This window comes from Heptranchias perlo, chromosome 2 (genome assembly GCF_035084215.1).
Source record: "Heptranchias perlo isolate sHepPer1 chromosome 2, sHepPer1.hap1, whole genome shotgun sequence".
Classification (NCBI taxonomy): domain Eukaryota; kingdom Metazoa; phylum Chordata; class Chondrichthyes; order Hexanchiformes; family Hexanchidae; genus Heptranchias; species Heptranchias perlo.
The window spans coordinates 151,330,901-151,358,715 of record NC_090326.1 but is presented as its reverse complement, the minus strand read 5'-3'; the positions used below and the strand labels follow the sequence as shown (position 1 = coordinate 151,358,715).

The 27,815-nt window shown below is 43.1% G+C and overlaps 1 protein-coding gene across 1 annotated transcript in view; it reads left to right on the top strand.

Moving 5' to 3' along the window:
* Nucleotides 1–27,815, top strand: part of dpp6a (dipeptidyl-peptidase 6a) — a 319,256-nt gene that overhangs the window by 195,013 nt on the left and 96,428 nt on the right. Inside the window, exons 7-12 of the mRNA XM_068008292.1 lie at nt 2,538–2,661; nt 5,726–5,764; nt 11,953–12,060; nt 15,089–15,180; nt 20,747–20,794; nt 22,471–22,589. Coding sequence (XP_067864393.1) covers nt 2,538–2,661; nt 5,726–5,764; nt 11,953–12,060; nt 15,089–15,180; nt 20,747–20,794; nt 22,471–22,589 — 530 coding nt within the window. The remainder of the gene's footprint in view (nt 1–2,537; nt 2,662–5,725; nt 5,765–11,952; nt 12,061–15,088; nt 15,181–20,746; nt 20,795–22,470; nt 22,590–27,815) is intronic.

Sequence of the window (27,815 nt, the reverse complement as noted above, 5' to 3'; positions counted from 1 at the left end):
TGCTAAATCTTTATAAATCACTGGTCAGGCCTCAGCTGGAGTATTGTGTCCAATTCTGGGCACCACACTTTAGGAAGGATGTCAAGGCCTTAGAGAGGGTGCAGAAGAGATTTACTAGAATGGTGCCAGGGATGAGGGACTTCAGTTATGTGGACAGACTGGAGAAGCTGGGGTTGTTCTCCTTAGAACAGAGAAGGTTAAGGGGAGATTTGATAGAGGTGTTCAAAATCATGAAGAGTTTTGATAGATTAAATAAAGAGAAACTGTTTCCAGTGGCAGAGAGGTCAGTGACCAGAGAACACAGATTTAAGGTAATTGGCAAAATCATCAGAGGCGACATGAGGAGAATTTTTTTTACGCAGCGAGTTGTGATCTGGAATGCACTGCCTGAAAGGGCGGTAGAAGCAGATTTAACAGTAGCTTTCAAAAGGAAATTGGACAAATACTTGATGGGGAAAAATTTGCAGGGCTATGGGGAATGTGACTAATTGGATAGCTCCTTCAAAGAGCCGGATAGCCGAATAGCCTCCTTCAGTATCATTCTATGATTCTATTTATAAAAAAGCATAATACTGCGGATGCTGGAATTCTGAAACGAAAACAGAAAATGCTGGAAACGCACAGCAGGTCAGGCTGCACCTGTGGAATAAACAGACAAGTTAACAGGTGTGGACCCTTCATCACAACTAGAAGATGTTACAAATGAACAGCATTTGAAAGGGGAAGGGGGGAGTGGGAGAAGCACACACACACACACACACACACACACAGAGGAAAGGAAATCGAATGACCTGTAAAGTTCTTACGAGGAGCGCAGGAGATGGCCAAATGGCAGAAGGGATATTAGTATGATACAGTAGAGATATAATAAGAGAAATCAAGGAGATATACGAGACACAGAGTGAACTCTAAATAGGTGGGGGACAGGCAGGTAGAGAGGGAAGCATAAAAACAGACAGTGGAACAGGCTCCAGTGGCCCAGGATTCTGGTAGAAAAGAAAGCAGGTCCACACCAAGGATGCCGACTACCTTGCCAACACAGTGGGAGCTCACAATCCAAACATCAACCCCGCTCCTTCCCCCAATCCCTGGTTACACCCATCCCACATTGCCAGAAAATAGGGACTATAGTTAAGGTCTGAAACAACGTTAAGGGCAGAAGGTTGCAAAGTGCCCATTACAAAGGTAGTGTGTTGTTCCTCGTTGAGCTTCACTGGAACAAGACAGCGAGATCAGAGTTGAACTGAGATGGCGAATTGAAGTGGCAAGTGACAGGAAGCTCGGGGTCACACCTGCAGACAGAACGGAGATGTTTAACAAAGTGGTCACCTAATCTGCATCTTCTCAATGATGAGGAGAGCGCACATTGAGCAATGAATACTAGGTTGGAAGAAATACACGGATATTGCTGTGTCACCCGGAATGAGTGTTTGGGACCATGGACAGTGATGTGGGAGGGGGTGAATGGGCAGGTCTTGCATCTCCTGTGCTTACATGGGAAGGTGCCAGGGGAAGGAGAGCGGGTGGTGGGGTTAAGGAAGAGTGAACCTGGGTGTCCCAGAGGAAATAGCCCCCTTTGGAAAACTGAGAGGGGAGGGAATGGGAAGGCATGTTTGGTGGTGGGATCATGTTGGAGGTGCCGGAAATGGCAGACGATGATCTGTCAAATGATCTAGTTCCTCAGGACATCCCACACTCTTTCACATCCAATTAATTGCTTTTGAAGTGCTATGCAGGTAAATATGGCAGCCAATGAGAATGAAATAGAAGGATATGTTGATAGGGTTAGATGACGTAGGGAGGGACGAGGCTCGTGTGGAGCATAAACACTGGCATGGACCTGTTGGGCCGATTGGCCTGTTTCTGTGTTGCAAAATTCTATATATGTAACTTATTCACAGCAAGGTCTCAGAAACAGCAAATGAGATGAACAGCCATTTAATCAGTTTTATTTTTGTTGGCGTTTATCAGTGAGCAATAATTGAAGATAAATGTTAAGCAGGGTACTGAGAGAACACCCTGCTGCTCTTCAAATAGTGCCTTGGGATCTTTAAACATCATCTGAACAAACACAACAAGGCCTCAGTCAAAGCCTCATCTGAACGACAGCACCTCCAACAATGCAACACTTCCTAAATTGCTTTTCCTTTTGGCTGTGCTGTGTCAGGCTAGATAATGCGCTCAAGTCTTGGCGTGGGCCTCGAACCCCATCACCTTTCTCAGAGTGCTAAATAGATCTATTTAATAGGACACAAACATTACGACGCAATAATTAATCAGTCAGCTTTATCAGGCAGGAAAGTTACGGTGATATCAGTGCATTCAAAGTGTGGTCCAAGGCAAACAGATAATATATCATTTAATGGGACCAATATAAGAATGTTGTTTTAGCCGCAGTAAGAATACTGGCAGCTGAGGTGGTAAAGCCACTCGATGTAAAGGTGCTCTTTGGAGATATGCAGTACAAATAAAATACTACTGCGCAGGTTCTTCATCAATGTCTTGACTGCAAAATTGTTTTTCTTTTATCTTTTCAGGGAATATTATGTTACCATGGTGAAGTGGGCAAGTAGCACCAAGCTAGCAGTGAACTGGCTGAACAGAGCCCAGAACATTTCCATCCTGACTTTATGTGAGGCTACGACGGGCATTTGCACTAAGGTACTGGCGCATCCAGTGAGCAAAAACTGAGCCCTCAAATGGGGCGAAAGATAATACCATCGCGGATTCTCTGGCAACGTTAATAATTCAAACTTAAAACACAAGGCAGCAGCTTCCCTCCTGGTCAGCATGGGTCAGATACACGGAACAGGAGGATCCCAGCTTCAGACCCTGGTTTGCGCTGAGTTAGCTGATTTGAGGCTGAGTCGTGATATAGGCACTATGACTGGACTCAGCACCCCTTGGCTAAGGAGGGGTAGGAAAGCCAGGCTTCCCACTCCACATCACTATCCACTGACTCTTGCTGGAAAGTGCATGTGTGTTACAGGCTCAGGCTTGGTGATGATTCTCACATGCTGGAATAGCCCAGTGACACTGCCTCGGAGGCTTAGAAGTGATCACCTGGAAACTGGAATGGTGGGGGGATAATAAAATTAAAATACAGTAACATTTAATGATGATAGGTGTCCCTCCCAGTGAGTTAATACCTGTAAGCATATTCCAAGCATGGAAAGTCAGAATTTACATACTTTTTTTTTATTCATTCATAATGTGGGCGTCACTGACGAGGCCGGCATTTATTGCCCATCTCTAATTGCCCTTGAGAAGGTGGTGGTGAGCCTCCTTCTTGAACTGCTGCAGCCCATGTGATCAAGGTTCTCCCACACTGCTGTTAGGAAGGGAGTTCCAGGATTTTGATCCAGTGACGATGAAGGAACGGCGATATATTTCCAAGTCGGGATGGTGTGTGACTTGGGGGGGAACATGCAGGTGGTGTTACCATGTGCCTGCTGCCCTTGTCCTTCTAGGTGGTAGAGGTTGCGGGTTTGGGAGGTGCTGTCCAAGAAGCCTTGGCGAGTTGCTACAGTGCATCCTGCAGCCACGGTGCACCGGTGGTGAAGGGAGTGAATGTTTAGGGTGGTGGATGGGGTGCCAATCATGCGGACTGCTTTGTCCTGAATGGTGTCGAGCTTCTTGAGTGTTGTTGGAGTGCACTTATCCAGGCAAATGGATATTGCCAGAATATGGATTGCTCCATATTGTCTGCCAATCTAACAATAGGACTCTGTGTCTGGCTAGTTTGTAGTTTTGCTACAAGTTTTGGTACTTTGGCATGATACCCCATTTATACCATTTGACACCCCAAGCTCAGTTTCATCTGTTCCAAATCCCACCAACCTTCTGTCAGCTGCTCTCGCTCTCCCCCTCTTCCTCAGAAACCCTATTCCACACCTTTATCACCTCAAGGCTGGATTTCTCCAATGCTCCCTTTGCTGGTCTTCATGTCCTGGAAGCTTTAGGCCATCCAGAACGCTCTGCTCATGTCCTCGCCCACATAAAGGCCCGTGCACCGATCAAGCCATCCTTGCATTGCTTCACTGGCTCCCTTTTTCTCAGAGGATCGACTTCAAGATCCTCATCCTCGCCTTCATATCCCATCATGACCTTGCCCTTCCCTTTAATTGCCATCTCCTCCAACTGTATGACCCCTGTACGTACCCTTTGCTTCACTGCATGTTTCCTGATCCAACTTCTGCCTCCCCCTCCCCCTGAAGCCACCCCCTTCCCAGAGAATGCGTCTTGTAACTCCCTCCCTGCTTTCAAAATCCTGCTAAAGAGCCTCCTTTTTGACCATGCTTTTGCCCCCACCCCACCCACCCTGCCACCCAGCTTCCCTCCCTCCCACTCGGTGTCAACTCTTTATCCACCGCCCTGTAAACTATGCTGAGGCATCCCTTGGTGCCTCTGAGGAATTGTTGCTGTTGTTTTGCGATTAGCTTCTAACAGAAAAGGTCTCGGTGGAATCGGCTGTGCAATACGACTTGGTTTCCTGACTTCCAAACTCAGCCCGTACTGCAGGACAGATCTGGCCAACAGCCGATAAAATAAAATAATGTCCGGCACGAGCAAAAATCTTCTGGTGAAGGAAAAGTGACCTCTGCCTCCACGACCACTGGTAACGCCTCAATTAAATGACAGAGCTGCTTCCTATATACCGGGTTTGACAACAGCTACACAGCTGGCAAAGAGCGCTGAGGTCTTGTAGCATCAGTGGTCCGCCTGGCTATGATTGCTTGCTAAGTATAGTCTCCCATTGCACGTATGCTTTATTATACAAAAAAAACTCCAAAAAAAATCCTGGAAAGTATAAAGTGCCTTAAATAATTCATAACTGTGAGTAGGGAGCTTGAAAGTAATAGAATAATATTTTGGGATACAGTATATGAGTAATTTGAGACATGACTTGTCGTAAGTGTAGCATTCTTAGAGGATCAGGTGACTATGCTTCCCGAAGCTCTCCACCGTTGGGGTTTTCCTCATCTCATGTCTGGGTCTGTTGTAGACTAATTGATAGAGATTGATTGCTACGATTAGTCAACAACTCCATTATCATTGTATCGTGCGACTACCAGGATGGTAGAAGGCGAACTAGATGGACTGTGGCCTTTTTCCATCTAACGCTTCCTATGTTCCTATGAAAGTATGCTTGGAATTTTTTTTTCATGCGTTTAAGGCGTTTTTTATTTCAAATCAGTTCACTATTTTCCTACCAAAACTAGACTCTAAAATACGTCTTAGATTTTACATTGCAACCCGTTTCCAGAGATTGCTGACTGAGTCGGGTTGAATTCCCGTGGGGGTCCTCCGGGGTTCATCCTCTGTAACTGCAGCTGAAGAGCTGCAGAACCCCCAGAAAAACGGGGTTAACGGTGCTTATGTTGTTTGCCCAGAGCTTTTGTGGTTCTTCTTCCAAGGCATGAGAACCCATCCGCCATGTCTGCTACATTAACATTGACGGGAGGTTTATACAACTGGAGTACTTATGGGCCACAGAGTAACCTCACACCCATAAAAATCCCACATGGACAATTTTAGTTGAGTTTTGAGGGGGAGTGGAAACCAACTCAATGCCTGGTACTTTTCCCATGGCTTGGGAATCACGGGTGGGTCATTCCAGAACATTTTGCCTGTGGTTATGTTTTAAATGGTTAAACGGTATTGAACTGACCCTATGCGCTGTACTGACATGGACACCTTACCTCAATGTTATTAACCATTACAGAAACATGAAGATGAAAGTGAAAGCTGGCTGTCCAGGCAGGTAAGAAATAAAACAACAAAATGATATGTTTTTCTCTGTCTCTCTCTACTTTTTATTTTGCTGTTTCTTTATAACTTTTCCGGCTCATAGAATTATCGATATGATGTCGCAATTTATTGAATAGAGGCACCATGTTAAAATGGAGCTCATTATATTAAAAAAAGTCAACAGTGCCCCCTATGGCTTAGTGGGTAATTGCACCACCTGGTGCAGTGCAGAGCCACTCATATCAGTCAGGTTCCAGGTTCAGCCTCCCCTCCTGTTCTATACTGTCCATTAATCTCAATCTGAACAGCAGTGCTGCAAAGTTACAAATTGGCCCCCACACTCCTTAGATGGTACAAATATCTCTGTTGGTGGGGGGGGGTAATTTTAACCATTGGCGATGGTATAAAATGGGTGATAATGGATCAACCGCCCGTTATGCCCATTGTGGAAAGGAAAATCAGACGGGCTGTATAATGGGGGTCCGACCCGATATCGCTCGTTGGAAATACCCCTTCATCGGAAGGACAGTACCTCCAACAGTGCAGCACTCCCTGAGTACTGCGTTAGACTGGCGGCCTAGATTGCAAGCCACTACCTTCTGACTTAGAGGTGAGAGTAATATCACTGACACTACCAAAGGACTGCTGGCATCTATGGATCCAAACCCCAACCTGAGACAGTACCATTAGGAGAAGAAATACAACGATTAGTGGTTCAGTGTGAATGCCATATCAATGACACTGAGTTCACTGGTCGTCACACTAACATCTGGACCCAGCTCAAAAACAAACCCAAAAATCAATAATTCATCCAAAATATGAGCAGGTTTTCAGATGATCATTAAGCACTTGAGCTTTTCACTCATAGTCCACTGCACAATCTGAACACTCAATAAGATTATTCATGTGTATTCGCTCCCAATCATCTGTTATTCTGCCTTGTAATTAGGCTTTTTGGGTTTGTGATCTAAAGGGACACAATGATATTTACAGAAGGGTATTAGATGATAGAATCATAGAACCATACAGCACAGAAGGAGGCCATTCGGCCCATCGTGCTGTCTGAAAGCACTAACAATTAGCCCCACTCCCTTGCTCTTTCTCCATAGCCCTACAAAGTTTGTCTTTTTAAGTAGAGATCCAATTCCCTTTTGAAAGTTAGTATTGAATCTGTTTCAACCACCCTTTCAGGCAGAACATTCCAGATCGTAACAACTCGCTGAGTAAAACAATTTCTCCTCATCCTCCCCCCTGGCTTCTTTGCCAATTATTTTAAAATCTGTGTCCTCCAGTTACCTACCCTCCAGCCAGTGGCAACGGGTTCATAGAGAAAAAAAAATTACAATTGTTTCCCTGAACTTCACAAAGCAAATAATTCTACCTTGTAATCTGTTAGAGAAACTATTTCCGCTGGTTGGGGATTCTAGGAGTAGGGGGCACAGTCTAAAAATTAGAGCCAGACCTTTCAGGAGCGAGATTAGAAAACATTTCCACACACAAAGGGTGGTAGAAGTTTGGAACTCTCTTCCGCAAACGGCAATTGATACTAGCTCAATTGCTAAATTTAAATCTGAGATAGATAGCTTTTTGGCAGCCAAAGGTATTAAGGGATATGGGCCAAAGGCAGGTATATGGAGTTAGATCACAGATCAGCCATGATCTTATCAAATGGCGGAGCAGGCACGAGGGGCTGAATGGCCTACTCCTGTTCCTATGTTCCTATGTTTCAACAACAAGGGATTTCAAGATTCCAATACTGGTGATCAGTTGACCCCATCAGGTTTATAAACCCACCTGCACCCTGGCTGCTTGCCGTCGATTAATCCACATGAAGAGAGATGATCAAAGCAGGGCCATCTGGAATGAAGTTGGCAAAGGCCAACTGGAATTAGATCAGTGCAACGTGGTTCCTGTTGCATTCACTTAAGACGCTCAGCTCTGAAAGATGTAGCACCAAATACTGGAGAGAGAAAGTATGTGAAGTATAACGAGCAGAATAGCCAGTGATCATTATCTAATAAAAGCTCCCAGCATTGCCATGAATTGAAGGCGGGGTGACGTGTTACTGCTGAAGATGTTTTAAACGGAAATATTTAGGATGCACCTCGTGAACAGAGAGAGACCTTCAAAATAAATCTGCTGAGTGAACTCAAATTATTTTTCTCTTTTGTCAGCAAAATAGGCAAAGACTCCAGTTAGTGCATTGAAGTATCCCCAGTCTCATCCTCCCTTAGGTACAATCGGCTGGTCTTATGACAGATGTTATACATAAGAACATAAGAAATAGGAGCAGGAGTAGGCCAATCGGCCCCTCGATCAATAAGATCATGGTTGATCTGATCTTAACCTCAAATCTAAATTCATGTCCAATTTCCTGCCCGCTCCCCGTAACCCCTAATTCCCTTTACTTCTAGGAAACTGTCGATTTCTGTTTTAAATTTATTTAATGATGTAGCTTCCACAGCTTCCTGGGGCAGCAAATTCCACAGACCTATTACCCTCTGAGTGAAGAAGTTTCTCCTCATCTCAGTTTCGAAAGAGCAGCCCCTTATTCTAAGATTATGCCCCCTAGTTCTAGTTTCACCCATCCTTGGGAACATCCTTACCGCATCTACCTGATCAAGCCCCTTCACAATCTTATATGTTTCAATAAGATCGCCTCTCATTCTTCTGAACTCCAATGAGTAGAGTCCCAATCTACTCAACCTCTCCTCATATGTCCGCCCCCTCATCCCCGGGATTAACCGAGTGAAGCCGGGATTGTTCTCCTTAGAGCAAAGAAGATTTAATAGAGGTATTCAAAATTATCAGGGATTTTGATAGAGTAAATAAGGAGAAAATGTTTCCACTGGAGTGTGGATCAGTAACCAGAGGACACAGGTTTAAGATAATTGGCAAAAGAACCAGAGGGGAGATAACGAGAATTTTTTTTTACGCAGCGAGTTGTTGTAACACCAACATTTTTAGTTCTACTTCCTCGTGTGTAGTCAGGATCCTTCAAATTTTCCAGCCCTCATGGCCAATTTCTGTGGCAATCCCAACCAAATTCTGCATCAAGAAATTGTGAATTCCACAGCACATTTCCAACTTATCTACACGCACTCTTTTAAAGAAAAGTGCAACAGCAGTCACTTTTGGATTTGAAAGAAACAGCACAAATTCAAAGAACAGCAACTTGAATTATAAACTTCCAGCACAAGATGAAGAGGAGAAGAGACAGAGAGCAGTGGCGGATCAAGAGATGAGGTAGAAATGCAGCAACCAGCAGCAGAATGTGCAACAAAGATCAGTTAATTCATCATAAAGTGGGGAATCAAATCTCCCGGTCTAGATGGCTCAGCCACATGTTGGGCCAAATCTTGCTGGAAAAATAACGGCACATTAACGACGCATGCCGTTATTAATGCGCAAATAGGCCAGCAAGTTTAGGGGATTAAGACAGATGCCGTGAGTTGTGAATCTCCAGAACTTGCTGGTCGATTTACACACTCCGCTCTTTGCTTCGCACAAATGGCATCTCGCTCTTAGCCTCGCTGTTATTTTTAAGAATTTGCTGGATTTGCACACTAATTGCCCATTAAACTGTCCGCAGAAAGTTAGGGCTCATAATTGACAGCGTAAGTACCTTTTTATCAACGTGATAATTGTTAATACAGTGCCAATCAATCTCTCTGCTCCAGAAAGGGAACAGTTTAAACTATTTGGTCTCATTCCTGCATGTAATAAATTCTTATAGAAATTTTAAATGTTAAATTTTTAAAATTTTTTCTTACTTTTCCTTTGTGTCTCTTTTTTCTCTTAATCCAATCTTTCTTTCCCCCTCTTCATTTCTCTTTCTGTATCAGATTTGACTCTAATTCACCCTACTTCTCAGTCCTTCCTCTGTTTCTTTCTCAATCCTTAAATCTCACTGGTGAAGGAGATAGATTGTTGGTCCTGTCGTTCACTAAGGTTCCAGAGGCCCCGTTGCCCCCGTTATCAGCTCGCACGTCCAGCAAGTTACGGTGCAAAAATTTTTCGCGCTGAAGGGTGCAGGAAAAGGTCTAACTAATGGCATGCGTCACGAGATGCCCCCCTCCAGCAAGATCTGGCCCATTGTCTTAATCAGACGGGCTGAGCTACTCACTAGGGTGAGGGGGAGTGCAAAATCCTGGCAGGTGAGGCTCCACCGGGGCCACACATTTGGAAAAGCCGCCTCACTATCATAACCAGCTGAACCCTCGTGACAGCCCTGTTGTAGTTTTGAGTGACTACCCTTGGCCGTAGGCTGGCAAGGTGACACTGACAAGAAGTTAGATGGCAAAGTGAAAGTTGCATGTTCCATATTTTAATCCTGCCACAGGAAAATGTAAATATATAGCAATATAAATGATTGATTGTATTGAGCATTGTAATATTATATGAATTCAAAAGCTGACTTGACATTGCTAAAGAGTCAAAACTGAATGTAAAATGTTTCAGTGCTCTGCTCAGCTCCCATTGCTATCACAGTACATTGTGAAGTCTGGTTCAGAAAAAATATGGATCTGACATATTTGAAGTAATAAAAGGGAATAGAGTAATAAAACATATGAACTCTTTGTAGCCATGAAATGCCTTTACAACCCCCAAATTTATTTGCAATGGCAGCTCAATTACCATTTTACTCTTCTGTAAAGGTTTATTGAACACACCTGTAGTAGCTTTCACTAAAACTGGTCTTAATATTAACACATGCAAATTGGTTTTCCAACAAAATGTAGCCTGCTATCATGTGAGTTTTGAAGATAAAAACCTGATTCTTGAAAATCAATTGGAAATGTCTTTCTTGATACACTTTAATACCTTAATACTTTACAGTTGTTTGCACCATCGAAAGCTCAGCTGATAGAGCAGAGGAGTGTAGGGCAACATAAAGGAAAGCAATTCAAAGGTCATTGATTCAATTGCAGTCTAAAGGAGTGTGTGTGTGTGTTCATGGCTGCGGAGTAATGGGATTAGAGTAGATTGGTCCAATGTGGAGTTTGAGTTAACATGTTAAAATACTGCAGAGGACAGCATTGCACAGGGTCACTGGACCATATAGCAGCTTCCAGTGATTAAAACTTGCTTAAAAAAGAACAGGAAGGGAAATAGAGATTTTTTTTCAAGTTTTAAAAAGTCTGTTTTGCATTTTCTGTGTTCCCACTTATCACTTGGATACAAAGTAAGTGTTGTGAGATTTATGATCGTGTTAAAGTTGCCCTAAGCTCAAGTTTATTTCAGACCCCCTCAATCTTTGGTGTGCTCCCTTGTCCGGAAAGGGTCTTCTCCAGAACTGGCAGATTATCAGACTTTAACCGGCTTGGGAGTCTTGAGTGAAGTTGTTGCATTTCCCAGCAGTGATTTTTAGCATCAGGATGGCCCAATTAAAATGGAAGGCGATGAGAGCTCTCCCTTCTTTTCATGCCATTTAATGCCCAAAAACAAACAAACGAGAAGGAAAGCTGTCAGGATTTTCCCAATTTTGTGAAATCACGCTCTTCCTCCTCCCTAAATCCTCACTGTGTCCAAGAGTCATCACTTTGCCTCCTATTCATTTCTTCCCAGCACTTCCAAACTGTGGAATTCGTTGCCTCCCTCAGTGTTTCCTTCCTCCTATAATTTACCAGCTTTTAAAACTCAAGTTTGGTGTCACCTAACCAATACTACGTGATTTGTTTGGTTTCCTACCCCTACTCTTTTCATCTTCACTGGTGTCCTGCGGTGTTGGCCTTTGATCTTCACCTTGGCTTCTCAATTTAAAGAAAATATAAAACGTGCAGTTCCCTCCATACCCAGTTCCTGAGTTTATTCAATAAGTGGAGCCCGTTACCAGTTAGATCCATTGGAGTAGATCTTGACATTGTGCAATAGTGTAAAATGGGTGATAGCGAATCGACAGCCCGTTTTACATCTCACCCCATCGAAGTCAATGGAAATAAAAATCGGGGAGAGACGTAAAATGAGCTGTCGACTCGCTATTACCCATTTTACACTATCGCCCAAAGTCAAGATCTACCCCCATTGTCTGGATAATGTTCATATTTAATTCTTGATCTTCATTTAACATTTAAAAGCTGTCTCTGTCCCCATTATTTAGAAATGTAAATGCAGACCCACTAAATGCAATAGAATTTAGCTGTCCATTGTGTTTTCAAGTGCATCTCAGTACTAAAAGGTCAATGTTTTTACCGATCACAGAATGAGGCGCCTTTATTTTCCAAAGATGGAAGGAAGTTTTTTTTCATCCGCCCGGTTCCACAGGGAGGCAGAGGGAAGTTTTACCACATCGCCATGTCATCTGCTGGGGTAAGTACCTCAGAGGACAAGTTAAATTCCTAGGTTTCAATTGTATTCAGATACAATGTTTTATGCTGAAAGATGGCAGCCTAAATGTAGTCTCCATGACTGGAAGGACAGACCAGGTGGCTTTTCTTTGTCCCTGACTGTTCTTGTCCATTAGTAAACTTTGCTAATGTTTACGCAGTTCCCTAACCTCTCAATGTTGGACTCCCAAATATAAATATTCTGAAAATGTAAGCATGCAATTAGACATTATTGAGCCTGGAAGGATGCTAGGCATGGGAGATGGTATTCCTCTCCATGGTACTCCAAGGTCTATGCATGGTACCACATGCTCCAACAATGACTTTCCTTGGAGTGTAAGTGAACCATTAATAAATAGTGTATAATTGCAAGTAAACCATTAATAAATGGTGTATAATCTCAAGTAAACCATTAATAAATGGTCTATAATCACAAGTAAACCATTAATAAATGGTCTATAATCTCAAGTAAACCATTAATAAATGCTGTATGATCTCAATTAAACCATTAATAAACAGTCTATAATCTCAAGTAAACCATTAATAAATGGTGTATAGTCTCAAGTAAACCATTAATAAATGGTGTATAGTCTCAAGTAAACCATTAATAAATGGTGTATAGTCTCAAGTAAACCATTAATAAATGGTGTATGATCTCAAGTAAACCATTAATAAACAGTCTATAGTCTCAAGTAAACCATTAATAAATGGTGTATAGTCTCAAGTAAACCATTAATAAATGGTGTATAGTCTCAAGTAAACCATTAATAAATGGTGTATAGTCTCAAGTAAACCATTAATAAATGGTGTATAATCTCAAGTAAACCATTAATAAATGGTGTATAATCTCAAGTAAACCATTAATAAACAGTCTATAATCCCAAGTACACCATTAATAAATGGTGTATAATCCCAAGTAAACCATTAATAAATGGTGTATAGTCTCAAGTAAACCATTAATAAACAGTCTGTAATCCCAAGTAAACCATTAATAAATGGTCTATAATCTCAAGTAAACCATTAATAAACAGTCTATAATCCCAAGTAAACCATTGATAAATGGTCTATAATCCCAAGTAAACCATTAATAAATGGTGTATAGTCTCAAGTAAACCATTGATAAATGGTCTATAATCCCAAGTAAACCATTAATAAACAGTCTATAATCCCAAGTAAACCATTAATAAATGGTCTATAATCTCAAGTAAACCATTAATAAACAGTCTATAATCCCAAGTAAACCATTGATAAATGGTGTATAATCTCAAGTAAACCATTAATAAACGGTCTATAATCCCAAGTAAACCATTAATAAATGGTGTATAGTCTCAAGTAAACCATTGATAAATGGTCTATAATCCCAAGTAAACCATTAATAAATGGTGTATAATCCCAAGTAAACCATTAATAAATGGTGTATAATCTCAAGTAAACCATTAATAAATGGTGTATAATCCCAAGTAAACCATTAATAAATGGTCTACTATAATCCCAAGTAAACCATTAATAAATGGTGTATAATCTCAAGTAAACCATTAATAAATGGTGTATAGTCTCAAGTAAACCATTAATAAATGGTGTATAGTCTCAAGTAAACCATTAATAAATGGTGTATAATCCCAAGTAAACCATTAATAAATGGTGTATAGTCTCAAGTAAACCATTAATAAACAGTCTGTAATCCCAAGTAAACCATTAATAAATGGTCTATAATCTCAAGTAAACCATTAATAAACAGTCTATAATCCCAAGTAAACCATTGATAAATGGTCTATAATCTCAAGTAAACCATTGATAAATGGTCTATAATCCCAAGTAAACCATTAATAAACAGTCTATAATCCCAAGTAAACCATTAATAAATGGTCTATAATCTCAAGTAAACCATTAATAAACAGTCTATAATCCCAAGTAAACCATTGATAAATGGTCTATAATCTCAAGTAAACCATTAATAAACGGTCTATAATCCCAAGTAAACCATTAATAAATGGTGTATAGTCTCAAGTAAACCATTAATAAATGGTGTATAATCCCAAGTAAACCATTAATAAATGGTGTATAATCGCAAGTAAACCATTAATAAATGGTGTATAATCTCAAGTAAACCATTAATAAATGGTGTATAATCCCAAGTAAACCATTAATAAATGGTCTATAATCCCAAGTAAACCATTAATAAATGGTGTATAATCTCAAGTAAACCATTAATAAATGGTGTATAGTCTCAAGTAAACCATTAATAAATGGTGTATAGTCTCAAGTAAACCATTAATAAATGGTCTATAATCCCAAGTAAACCATTGATAAATAGTGTATAGTCTCAATTAAACCATTAATAAATGGTGTATAATCTCAAGTAAACCATTAATAAACAGTCTATAATCCCAAGTAAACCATTAATAAATGGTGTATAATCCCAAGTAAACCATTAATAAATGGTGTATAATCTCAAGTAAACCATTAATAAATGGTCTATAATCTCAAGTAAACCATTGATAAATGGTGTATAATCTCAAGTAAACCATTAATAAATGGTCTATAATCTCAAGTAAACCATTAATAAATGGTGTATAATCTCAAGTAAACCATTAATAAATGGTGTATAATCTCAAGTAAACCATTAATAAATGGTCTATAATCTCAAGTAAACCATTGATAAATGGTGTATAGTCTCAAGTAAACCATTAATAAACGTTCTATAATCTCAAGTAAACCATTGATAAATGGTGTATAGTCTCAAGTAAACCATTGATAAATGGTGTATAATCTCAAGTAAACCATTGATAAACAGTCGATAATCTCAAGTAAACCATTAATAAATGGTGTATAATCTCATGTAAACCATTGATAAACAGTCGATAATCTCAAGTAAACCATTCATAAATGGTGGATGCTATTCCGTAAATGGTGCTTTCTCTTGTGAAAACCATTAATAAATGGTGTACACTCTCCAAGTGATGTCAATTCTGACAGTTTAGTAAATATGATTGTGTTTTCTTCTGTTCCAGGCTAACAATAGTAATGATAATTTGCAGTCCATCACCTCTGGTAACTGGGATGTGACACAGATTTTAACATATGACGAACTGCATCAAAAAATGTAAGTCTCCAAAAACTATTAAAATGAATTAGAGATAAAGGGGATAATTTTAACTTTTGTCGATAGTGTAAAATGAGTGATATCGGTCGGCCTGGCTGCCTGTTATACAATTCTCCATTGACTTCAACAGAATCAAAAATAGGGAGAGGTGTATAACGGGCCCCGATCTGATATCGGCCACTTTACATTACCCCCCAAGTAGGATCTTGAAACTTAAAGATTTCAAATTATTCTAAGACCTGAAGTACTCTCGATCTATGCTGCATCTGTGATTCTGGGCAGGACCGGAGTCAGGCTTTATCCAGTAGATATCAAAATAAAGGCTGCAAACAATGGGAATCTGAAATGAAAGCAGTAAAGGCTGGAAATCCACAAGTGAGTTGGCATCTGAAAGAAAGGTTAATGTTTCTGTTGGGACCCTATGTTATCGTTCCAATGACGTTCGGCACCAAAAACATGATCCTGTCTCTCTCTTTTAGATGCTGCTTAACCTTTGGGCACTATTCTTTGTACTTCCTCTCCCCACTGCACCCTCCACACATCCCCTCCCCACCCCATTCTCTGCACATCTTCTCCCCCCTGCACCCTCCACACATCCCCTCCCCACCCCATTCTCTGCACATCTTCTCCCCCCTGCACCCTCCACACATCCCCTCCTCACCCCACCCCATTCTCTGCACATCTTCTCCCCCCTGCACCCTCCACACATCCCCTCCTCACCCCACCCCATTCTCTGCACATCTTCTCCCCCCTGCACCCTCCACACATCCCCTCCCCACCCCATTCTCTGCACATCTTCTCCCCCCTGCACCCTCCACACATCCCCTCCCCACCCCACCCCATTCTCTGCACATCTTCTCCCCCCTGCACCCTCCACACATCCCCTCCTCACCCCATTCTCTGCACATCTTCTCCCCCCTGCACCCTCCACACATCCCCTCCCCACCCCATTCTCTGCACATCTTCTCCCCCCTGCACCCTCCACACATCCCCTCCCCACCCCACCCCATACTCTGCACATCTTCTCCCTACTGCACCCTCCACACATCCCCTCCTCACCCCATTCTCTGCACATCTTCTCCCTACTGCACCCTCCACACATCCCCTCCTCACCCCATTCTCTGTACATCTTCTCCCCCCTGCACCCTCCACACATCCCCTCCCCACCCCATTCTCTGTACATCTTCTCCCCACTGCACCCTCCACACATCCCCTCCCCACCCCACCCCATTCTCTGTACATCTTCTCCCCTCTGCACCCTCCACACATCCCCTCCTCACCCCATTCTCTGCACATCTTCTCCCCCCTGCACCCTCCACACATCCCCTCCCCACCCCATTCTCTGCACATCTTCTCCCCCCTGCACCCTCCACACATCCCCTCCCCACCCCACCCCATTCTCTGCACATCTTCTCCCCCCTGCACCCTCCACACATCCCCTCCTCACCCCATTCTCTGCACATCTTCTCCCCCCTGCACCCTCCACACATCCCCTCCCCACCCCATTCTCTGCACATCTTCTCCCCCCTGCACCCTCCACACATCCCCTCCCCACCCCATTCTCTGCACATCTTCTCCCCCCTGCACCCTCCACACATCCCCTCCTCATCCGACCCCATTCTCTGCACATCTTCTCCCCCCTGCACCCTCCACACATCCCCTCCTCATCCGACCCCATTCTCTGCACATCTTCTCCCACTGAACCCTCCACACATCCCCTCCCCACCCCATTCTCTGCACATCTTCTCCCCCCTGCACCCTCCACACATCCCCTCCCCACCCCACCCCATTCTCTGTACATCTTCTCCCCTCTGCACCCTCCACACATCCCCTCCTCACCCCATTCTCTGCACATCTTCTCCCCCCTGCACCCTCCACACATCCCCTCCTCACCCCATTCTCTGCACATCTTCTCCCCCCTGCACCCTCCACACATCCCCTCCCCACCCCACCCCATTCTCTGCACATCTTCTCCCCACTGCACCCTCCACACATCCCCTCCTCACCCCACCCCATTCTCTGCACATCTTCTCCCCCCTGCACCCTCCACACATCCCCTCCTCATCCGACCCCATTCTCTGTACATCTTCTCCCCCCTGCACCCTCCACACATCCCCTCCCCACCCCATTCTCTGTACATCTTCTCCCCCCTGCACCCTCCACACATCCCCTCCCCACCCCATTCTCTGCACATCTTCTCCCCCCTGCACCCTCCACACATCCCCTCCCCACCCCATTCTCCACACCTCTTCTCCCACTGCACCCTCCACACCAGCCTTCTCCTCTTATAATGTTTCTGTTGGATATTGTAATACACATACATGAGTTAAACAGACTGTTTATATTGCATATATTTACCTGTCCTAAGATTGTAATGGTCCACTTCTCTTAATAGTTACAACAGATGTGTGTGCTACAGGACCCTTGTTACAAGGACTCAGTGACCACAGATAAGAATTAGATAGTAGACCCTGAACAGAGGGCTAGTACCATATAGCTAAAACCCAATATAGATGAGATAAAATTGATTGTCTTTCAAGAACATAAATTCTTTACAATGCAATTCTTTCAAAAACACTTGTACAATGTAGAGAACACAGCAGGTCCCCAAACCCCGGGTTTTCATGTAGAACTGCTCTCGTGTGTCAGTGTATGAATCTTAGCTTTAGTTGACCTCCAAATGTGGAAACTCTCTCACGCATGAAAACCATTAAACATTTCAGTTTCCCTTCTCTGGCTCTTTAATAGGTCCACATTGAAAATGACAATAAAATAAAAATTCAGCTGTCTTCAAGTTTAATCTCTGTAATTATGCCTGTCTGTTCATTTTGTTCTTTACTTGGAAAGTTATTTAAGAGTACAGTTACACTGCTACTTTCACCTCGATGCAAAGTGTTTTTGGGAGCTCATCGACATGAGTGTGGAAGTATAACTTGGGGATCGGGACACTATCTGACTGTTGAATGCACTTAATCTGAAGGCAACCTACGGTGGATAGTTTGATGCTGATTTTGGAACAGGTCCAGTTTAACTCCAGCCTGGTGAAAAGTTACATTTCAACTCCCACTCCAGGGACTTGAGCACAAAATCTAGGTTGACACTCCAGTACAGTACTGAGAGAATGCTGCACTGTCAGAGGTGCCGTCTTTCAGATGAGACATTAAGCCAAGGCTCCGTCTGCCCTCTCAGGTGGACTATTTCGAATAAGAGCAGGGGAGTTCTCCCTGGTGACCTGGGCCAATACTTATTCCTCAACCAACATCACTAAAAATAGATTATCTGGTCATTATCACATTGCTGTTTGTGGGACCTTGCTGTGTGCAAATTGGCTGCCGTGTTTCCTACATTCCAACAGTGACTACACTTCAAAAGTACTTCATTGGCTGTAAAGTGCTTTGGGACATCCTGAGGTCGTGAAAGGCGCTATATAAATGCAAGTTCGTTCTTTTTTTAAAAGTGCCCAGGCTGATGTGGCCGCCTTCTCTCACTCTGTGATGTTACAAATTAGTCACTGGTCAAGTGGAACTTCACACAGGCTTTCAGCACACGTGTACAGTGCTGGTTTGTCACTGACCTCATTGTGCTCTGCAGCGAGACATCCACGGTGTAATGACTTGGGTTTGTTTGACCAAGGGTTCAATTCTACAGCTTCGAGTCTGAGGCTGTCTCTGCAATGTAACTGTAGCCAAGGTTAAATGGAACACTCTCTCTGCATAGTGCCAGAAGCAAGTGCTCCCAGGTCAGGTATGACATTGGCCAGATTCAGACAAAGTTCTTTTTGATCTGCCTCCAACAATCCACCTTCCATATAGACCAGAAAGCTTCAGGTTTGGTTGCAGCTTTTTTGTTTAATTCATTCACGGGATGTGGGCATCGCTGGCAAGGCCAGCATTTATTGCCCATCCCTAATTGCCCTTGAGAAGGTGGTGGTGAGCCGCCTTCTTGAACCGCTGCAGTCCGTGTGGTGAAGGTTCTCCCACAGTGCTGTTAGGAAGGGAGTTCCAGGATTTTGACCCAGCGACGATGAAGGAACGGCGATATATTTGCCAGTCAGGATGGTGAGTGACTTGGAGGGGAATGTATAGCAGCTTGTTAGCTGATCTTAGCTGGAGCTACAGTTGGCCTCAACACTCCAGGTGAGACACAAAGAAAAAACAGCCAGGAGCTCTTGATCTAAAATGACTCCCACTAGAAAGCGGGTGGACTTCAGGTATAAACCGGATTTGGGTCGGCTGTGATGCCTTCTACGTTTGAGCAACTCGCCAAGGTTACTTTCACAGCACTTTCCTCCCCAGTGACCTCTACCACTGCAAAGGGTAAGAGCAACAATGTCATAGGAACACCATCACCCGCAAGTTCCCTTTCCAGTCACACACTGTCCTGATATGGTCATATGTTGTTGTTCCTTCATCACCATTGGGTTAATATCCTGGAATTCCCTACCAAGCAACATTGTGTGACACTATCAGCACAGTGCTTCAAGAAGAGAGCCGACCACCACCTTCTTAGCGCAACTAAGGATGGGCAATAAATGCGGCCTTGCCAGTGTTGCCCATGTCCCAAGATGTATTTTTTAATAAAAGTAGGTTTCTATACTCATTATCAAAACTTGCACATAAAGGTTGGCTGTTTTAACAAGGTACTGGAGGGCTGCCTGTAGCTGTGGAATTGTATCCTGCAAGAGCCAATGCCGTCAGGAGAGGAGGAGATTAAAATCTGGAAAAAATTGTTTGAACCCTATCCTAAATCTTTCTAAATGCTTTTCTTTAATTGCCCTGTCTGTAATTCATGTGCCAACTGCAAACTTGGATATTTTGCTTCGGATAGCTTCATTCAAATCATTACATGTATTGAACATAACAGTGGATCCAGGACTCCAGCTTGTAAACAAAGATAAAATGTTGCATGAAATCAAAATACTGCGGATGCTGGAAATCTGAAATCGAAGCAGAAAACGCTGGAAATACTCAGCAAGTCAGGCAGCATCTGTGGAGAAACAGAGTTAATGTTTCAGGTCGATGACCTTTCGTCGGAACTGGGACCAGATGTTACCTGACTTGCTGAGTATTTCCAGCATTTTCTGTTTTTATTTAAAATGTTGTATGTGGCCACCAAGAGGCTGGAAGCCTGTCCAATGAGGAGAGCAGTTAAGAACAACTGGGAACGGCCTGAGGAGCTGAGATTTTCAGCCATGGAAAGAAAGAACTTTCCATTTCTATAGCACCTTTCACAACTTCAGGGCGTCCCAAAGTGGTTTGCAGCCAATAAAGTGCTTTTGAAGTGTGGTCACTATTATAATGTAGGAAACACGGCAGCCAATTTGCACACAGCAAGGTCCCACAAACAGTAATGAAATATTGACCAGATAATCTGAATTAGTGATGTTGGTTGAGGGATAATACCAGCCAGGACACCAGGGAGAACTCAACTGCTCTTCTTCAAATAGTTCCATGGGATCTTTTACGTCCACCTGAGAGATTAGATTGTATTTAATCTTATCTAAGCTGTTGGTTGCATTGATATGGAAAAGGAAACTATTCAATGAATCTATTCCTTTTATCCACAGTTACTTTTTGAGCACAGAGGACTCTCCTTTGCGCCGACAATTGTACAGGTAAGTACCTAACTCTGTGGTGTGCGTGTGAGTGTGCGTGTGTATGTGTGACGTATCTATAAGGTTGAGTCCCGAACACAATTGGCATCACATATCAGACACCGTATTTCAAAGTGTCACATCTTGTTACAGATGCATTAAAAAGAGAAAGAAAGCCAGTCATTTCTTGTTCATTTGTCTGACCTTTAAGGAGGAGCTCAGGATTTACAACCAGCTGCCAATATACAAAGAAACAGTACCCTCTAATAGGATGTGTGTATTTGCTGCATTGAGCCCTTAAAGGTAGCAGCAGAATAATTCATTGTGCATTACATCATGCAACGCTCTGGCCCTTAGGAACGTAGGAATTGCTAGATGAAAAAAGACAAAGGCTTTTCTAGTTCGCCTTCTACCATCCTGTTAGTCGCATGATACAACAATAATGGAGTTGTTGACTCATCATAGTAATCGGTCTCCATCAATTAGTCTATCCTAACTCGCACCAAGTCCCGTTCACCCATCATCCTTGTTTTCTAGTCCTTCCATGGCCTTGCCCCTCCCTGTCTCTGTAACCTTTTCCAGCCCTACAACCCTGCGAGATCTCTGCGCTCCTCCAATTCTGGCTGTGCATCCCCGATTTTCTTTGCTCCACCATTGGCGGCTGTGCCTTCAGCTGCCTAGGTCCTAAGCTCTGGAATTCCCACCCTAAACCTCTCCACCTCTGTACCTCTCTCTCCTCCTTTAAGTCGCTCCTTAAATCCTACCTCTTTGACCAAGCTTTTGGTCACCCATTCTAATATCTCCTTATGTGGCTCGGTGTCAAATTTTGTTTGATAACTCTGCTGTGAAGCACCTTCTGATGGTTTACTACACTAAAGACGTTATATAAAGGCAAGTTGTTGTTGTCTACAGGAGGCTTGTGCATGGTACAGAAATGAGGGCAGCTAAGAAAGAGGCACAATACTTTACAAAATGGGCTAAAAAAATATTTTTTAATGGCAATTTAATATCCTGCAAAAGAATCTGTGTTACTATATTTGAAATGGTTTTTGAAATTCAGGCAATTAGTTTTGGATAATGTATTTTTTGTTTAATGTCCAGCAGAATTTAAGGAGTGGGAGTGGGGTTTGGGAGTGTCTTAAGCACTTTTTGAACAGGTGTATAAATACAATTTTTTTTTAATGGTTATATTACAACAATAACTTGCATTTATATAGCACCTTTTATGTAAAACATCCCAAGGTGCTTCACAGGAGTGATTATCAAACAAAATTTGACACCAAGCCACATAAGGAGATATTAGGACAGGTGACCAAAAGCTTGGTCAAAGGGGTAGGTTTTAAGGAGCGACTTAAAGGAGAAGAGAGAGTTAGAGAGGCGGAGAGGTTTAGGGAGGGAACTCCAGAGCTTAGGGCTAGGCAGCTGAAGGCATGGCCACCAATGATGGAGCGAAGGAAATCAGGGATGTGCAAGACACCAGAATTGGAGAAGCACAGAGATCTTGGAGGTTTATAGGACTGGAGGAGGTTAACATGCATCTGTGTGACTTAAATAGTACGTACATAACCACCTCCACACTTCACAGTTCTTCATTTGTTTGAGATATTTTGAAGCGGAAGATGCTTTTTAAATGCAAGTATTGTTAATTATAAATGATAATAGCTTTATCTGCTAAAAGACCATCCTTCTTCCTTCAGTGCAGAGACCAGTGGAACCTTTAACCGGCGCTGCTTGTCATGTGACCTGTTCTCTAACTGTACATACTTCAGTGCCTCATTCAGCCACAATATGGGTTCCTTCTTGTTGTACTGTAAAGGTAGGTTAGAACTTTTATTTAAATTTACATTTAAAACAATTCTTGCTCACTCTAAGCTATTTAGAATTCAAAAAGTCCTTTCCCAAATGCCGTCCTGGTGCTAATTAATTTGAACCATTGATGTCTCTCGGTTTATATCAGTTTTTTCTCATCCTCGGGATGCGGGTGACGCTGGTGAGGCTGACAATTATTACCCAGTCCTAGTTGCCCTGAGAAGGTAGTGATGAGCCTTCTTCTTGAGGTTTGATACAACTGAATGGTTTGCCAGTTAAGAGTCAACCACGTTGGTGTGGGACTGGAGTCACAACCCAGGTAAGGAGGGCAGATTTTCTTCACTAAAGGACATCAGTGAAGCAGTCGGGTTTTTACAACAATCCGATAGCTTCATGGTCGCTTTTATTGACACCAGCTTTTCAATTTCCTGATTTTCGTAAACTGAATTCAAATCCTCAAACTGCCACGGTGGGATCTGAACTCACGTTCTCTGGATTAGTAACCCAGACTTGGGAGTCAATATAAAACGTTCCAAAAAAAAAACGACACAGGGGCCAGGGTTTCTGTTTCTGTGGTAACCCGGCCCGCAATTTCCTGCCCACTCTCTTTAACGGGTGGAAAATCACGGGATGGAGCCCGCATTCGTGGAAAGGCCCGGGAGAGGTGGAGGATTTCCTCCCCTTCTCCCCGCCCCACCCCCGTGAAATTATTTGTCGTGAAATGGTAAATATTACCTTTAGAATTAGGTTGACGCCATTGCGACAAACTGGCGGAAAATAATGGTGGAAAGAATTTGAAATTCAGTTGGACTCTGTTGCCTGGCCATGCGCATCGAGTTCGAATTTGTGGTGGAAATGAATGCGGATTTTTTTTTTTTGTAAGGATTAAAACTTTAATTGGCTACGGATCACTGGATGCAGACAGGATGATAACAAGAATGCGGCATGGCCTGCAGATTTGGAGTACTATCATGAAATATTCAGTAACCTGACAGGTTTTTTTGAAGGTGACGGCTGTGTTAAGTGATTCAAGTGTAGCGCTGGTATTTTGCAACAGCTGGTATTCACAGTTTTTTTTCTGCTGGCACGTCCGTGATCTCCCAGAGCTGCTTCCTCGCTGGGCCGTTTCATGAAGACGGCAGACAATCTGATAGGCTTCCCGTACCTCACACCCGCTCCACAGGAGACACAGTAACCATCAAGTATTCAGCGCAGCAAATGTGGTCGGCGGCTAACACGATAAAAACAAATTAAACTTTGAATAATTACTGGTATTTTGTTAGTTACGATGATACCAGGACTGAGAGGTTATACCCATCGGGAAAGATGGGCTCTTTTCTCGAGAAAAGGGGAGGCTGAGGAGTGACCCTGATAGAGGTCTTTAACATAATGAAAGGGTTTGTTAGGGTAGACGTAGAGAAGATGTTTCCACTTGTGGGGGAGTCCAAAACTATGGGCCATAAACATCACATAGTCAGTAATAAATCCAATAGGGAATGAAGGAGAAACGTCTTTTCCCAGAGGGTGCTTAGAATGTGGAACTCGCTACCACAAGGAGTAGTTGAGGCGAAAAGCATCGATGCATTTAAGGGGAAGCTAGATATACACATGAGGGAGAAAGAAATAGTAGGTTATGATGATAGGGTTAGATATAGAGGGGTGGGAGGAGGCTGGTGTGGAGCATAAACACCTGCATAGACCAACTGGGCCGAATGGCCTGTTTCTGTCCTGTACATTCTATGGAATTCTATGTAAAAACATATTAAACTTCAAATAATGATGGGTGTTATATTAATTACATATCATTATTTGACTCAGTGAAATAAAAGCCCAATTTTTTTATTATTTGTTCGTGGGATGTGGGCGTCACTGGCAAGGCCAGCATTTATCGCCCAACCCTAATTGCCCTTGAGAAGGTGGTGGTGAGCTGCCTTCTTGAACCGCTGCAGTCCGTGTGGTGAAGGTTCTCCCACAGCGCTGTTAGGTAGAGAGTTCCAGGATTTTGACCCAGCGACGATGAAGGAACAGCGATATATTTCCAAGTCGGGATGGTGTGTGACTTGGAGGGGAACACGCAGGTGGTGGAGTTCCCATGCACCTGCTGCTCTTATGCTTCTAGGTGGTAGAGGTCGCGGGTTTGGGAGGTGCTGTCGAAGAAGCCTTGGCGAGTTGCTGCAGTGCATCTTGTAGATGGTACACACTGCAGCCACGGTGTGCCGGTGATGGAGGGAGTGAATGTTGAAGGTGGTGGATGGGGTTCCAATCAAGCGGGCTGCTTTGTCCTGGATGATGTCGAGCTTCTTAAGTGTTGTTGGAGCTGCACTCATCCAGGCAAGTGGAGAATATTCCATCACACTCCTGACTTGTGCCTTGTAGATGGTGGAAAGGCTTTGGGGAGTCAGGAGGTGAGTCACTCGCCACAGAATACCCAGCCTCTGACCTGCTCTTGTAGTCACAGTATTTATGTGGCTGGTCCAGTTAAGTTTCTAGTCAATGGTGACTCCCAGGATGTTGATGGTGGGGGATTCGACAATGGTAATGCCGTTGAATGTCAGGGGGAGGTGGTTAGACTCTCTCTTGTTGGAGATGGTCATTGCCTGGCACTTGTTTGGCATGAATGTTACTTGCCAGTTATGAGCCCAAGCCTGGATGTTGTCCAGGTCTTGCTGTATGCAGACACAAATTATCGAGGATCCTGAATGATTGCTGGAGGACTGCAAGATCGTAATCCAATTAAAGGTGTTTAATTGTCATCGTAAACTATAGGAAGAAAGCTCAAAGTGTTTTCTGCTAGCTGAATCCTACATGTTATCCCGAGATCACATAGGATTGTGGGCCATTCAGCCCCTTGAGCCTGTTTTGCCATTCAATTAGATCATTGCTGATCTGTATCTTACCTCCATTTACCCACCTTGGTTCTGTATCCTTTAATACCCTTACCTAACAAAAATCTATCAATCTCAGTTTTGAAATTTTCAATTGACCCCCCAGTTTCAACAGCTTTTTGGGGAGAGAGTTTCAGCTTTCCACTACCCACATGAAGTGTGAACCCAGAAATTGTAGGCCTACCCTGTGTAGTTACTATTAGTGTCATTTTAAGGGTTGTTCTAAAGACATTAGAGACCAGCGTGGATTGGGAAACAGTGGGCCTCAAGAATTTTCAATAAGGGAGTTACTAACTTGGTTGACTATTGAAATTCAGTCGATATAATCAACTAGGATTTTGATAGAGTTTCATACATGAGGCTTATAAGGATGAGGGTAATGTAATTAATGTAGCTAACTAAATGTGTTAAAACTGGCTTTGTAATCAAAAGCAGGTGATCATTAATGGGAAAGCTCTATCTTGGAAGGAGCCACTATTGGAGTACTGCAATGGTCTGCTCTGGGTCCTGGATTATTCACACTATCCATTAATGATATGGAAATGGGAGCTTCTTGCAATCTCACAAAATCTCCTGATGTGGTCAACTGACAAAACATAATGCAACCGGCTCCATTTTGAAAGGGACCTACTGCCAGGCGTCCAAAGTGCCCGCCTGTTTAAGGTGAAAGGTCCCTTTGAATATGGAAGTTGGGGTTGTATGTCATAAATAGGACCTGACTGGCATTTTAGGTAGGAAGTGGTCGGAGCTGTGCTGTACAGGCCCCGACCCATTCCACGGGCGATGGAGCCGCAGAGGCCCGCCAAAGGTAAGTGTCAAATTGGGCCGCGGAGGAGCAGGAGTTAAAGATTTTGATCTGCACCACTGTACTCTGGTAAGGTTTAATTCACTCTCCTCTGCCCACTTGAGTCAATGGGCCGGATCTAGCTGGAGCAGGCCATCTCGTGATGCGTGACGTTGGACTTTGTTCTGCACCCTTCAGCTCAAAACATTATTGTGCTGTAACTTGCTGGAAGTGCGAGCTGATAACAGCTCGGTGAGGGCAAGGGGGCCTCGGGGACCTTAGTGAACGACAGGACCAACAGTCTATCTCCTTAACCAGTGAGATTTAAGGATCGAGAAAGAAACAGACTGAGAAGGAGGGTGAATTAGAGTCAAATCAGGTACAGAAAGAGAAATGAAGAGTGGGAAAGAAAAATTGGATTAAGACAGAGAGAGAGAAAAGAAAGGCTGAAAGGAAAAGTAAGAACAATAATTCAAATTTAACATTTGACATTTTTGAAATCTCAACCAACAATTGACTACGTGCAGGCAGGCTGAACTTGCTGGCCGACATGCACATTAATAACGGCGTGCGTCGTTAACAAGCTGTTATTTTTCCAGCATGATAGAGCCCATTGTAATCTCCTGTATGCGAATGTGCAGCCATGAAAATCTCAGACGTGTGCAAAGCTTGGGTCCAACGCAAAAAAAAAAATCTGGTTCAGTGCCTCCAGAAAGGATCAATAAATTCAACTTGGACATATATATGGTTATGTGCATTTGAGGAAGATAGATGAGACATGTACATGATCAAATGATCCCTACAAAACAAAGGTGGAAAAGGATTTGAGTCTGATTAACTATTGACGAAAAGCATCCCAGGCAATATGAACCACTGACACTGGCGACCATTCTCTATTGATAAATGCTAATATTCAGCAAGTACTTGTTCAGAATTTACCAGGAACTTAGTGATTCACTGTTGTCCTCTGGGAAAATTCAGGGAATATATTCGAGAACTTACTAAAACAGCTCAAAGTTCTTCCTAAAGAAACACACAATAACTTCATACAAAATGTTTCTCCTCTCAGATGCTGATGGACCTGCTTTATATTTCCAGCATTTTCTCTGTTTCTCGGGTTGACAGCATTAATGGTTTTTGTTTCTTTTCATCACTGAGAGATGAGAGAGAATTAATGGCGGTCCCCATCTTGTAATTGTGCTTTATTTCCTCTCTGTAAGACTCATCCTAAATTGGGTGACTGACTCATTGAACAACAATCAAGGAATAACGCAATAATGAGCTGTCTTAATAAGAAATAAAAAACAGAAAATGTTGGAAATACTCAGCAAGTCGGGCAGCATCTGTGGAGAAAGAAACAGAGTTAACGTCTCAGGTCGATGACCTTTCGTCAGAACTGGAAGAAGTTAAAGATTTAACAGTTTCCTGCCCTCCACCCTTTCACAGACCTTCCCTTTTGTTCTTTCCTCCCCTCCCCTCCCTACTCCCCGCCTCCCCTTCACCCCCCCCCCGACTTTGCCTGGCTCTTTAATTGCTTAAAAACTGTTGAATCTTTAACTCCTTG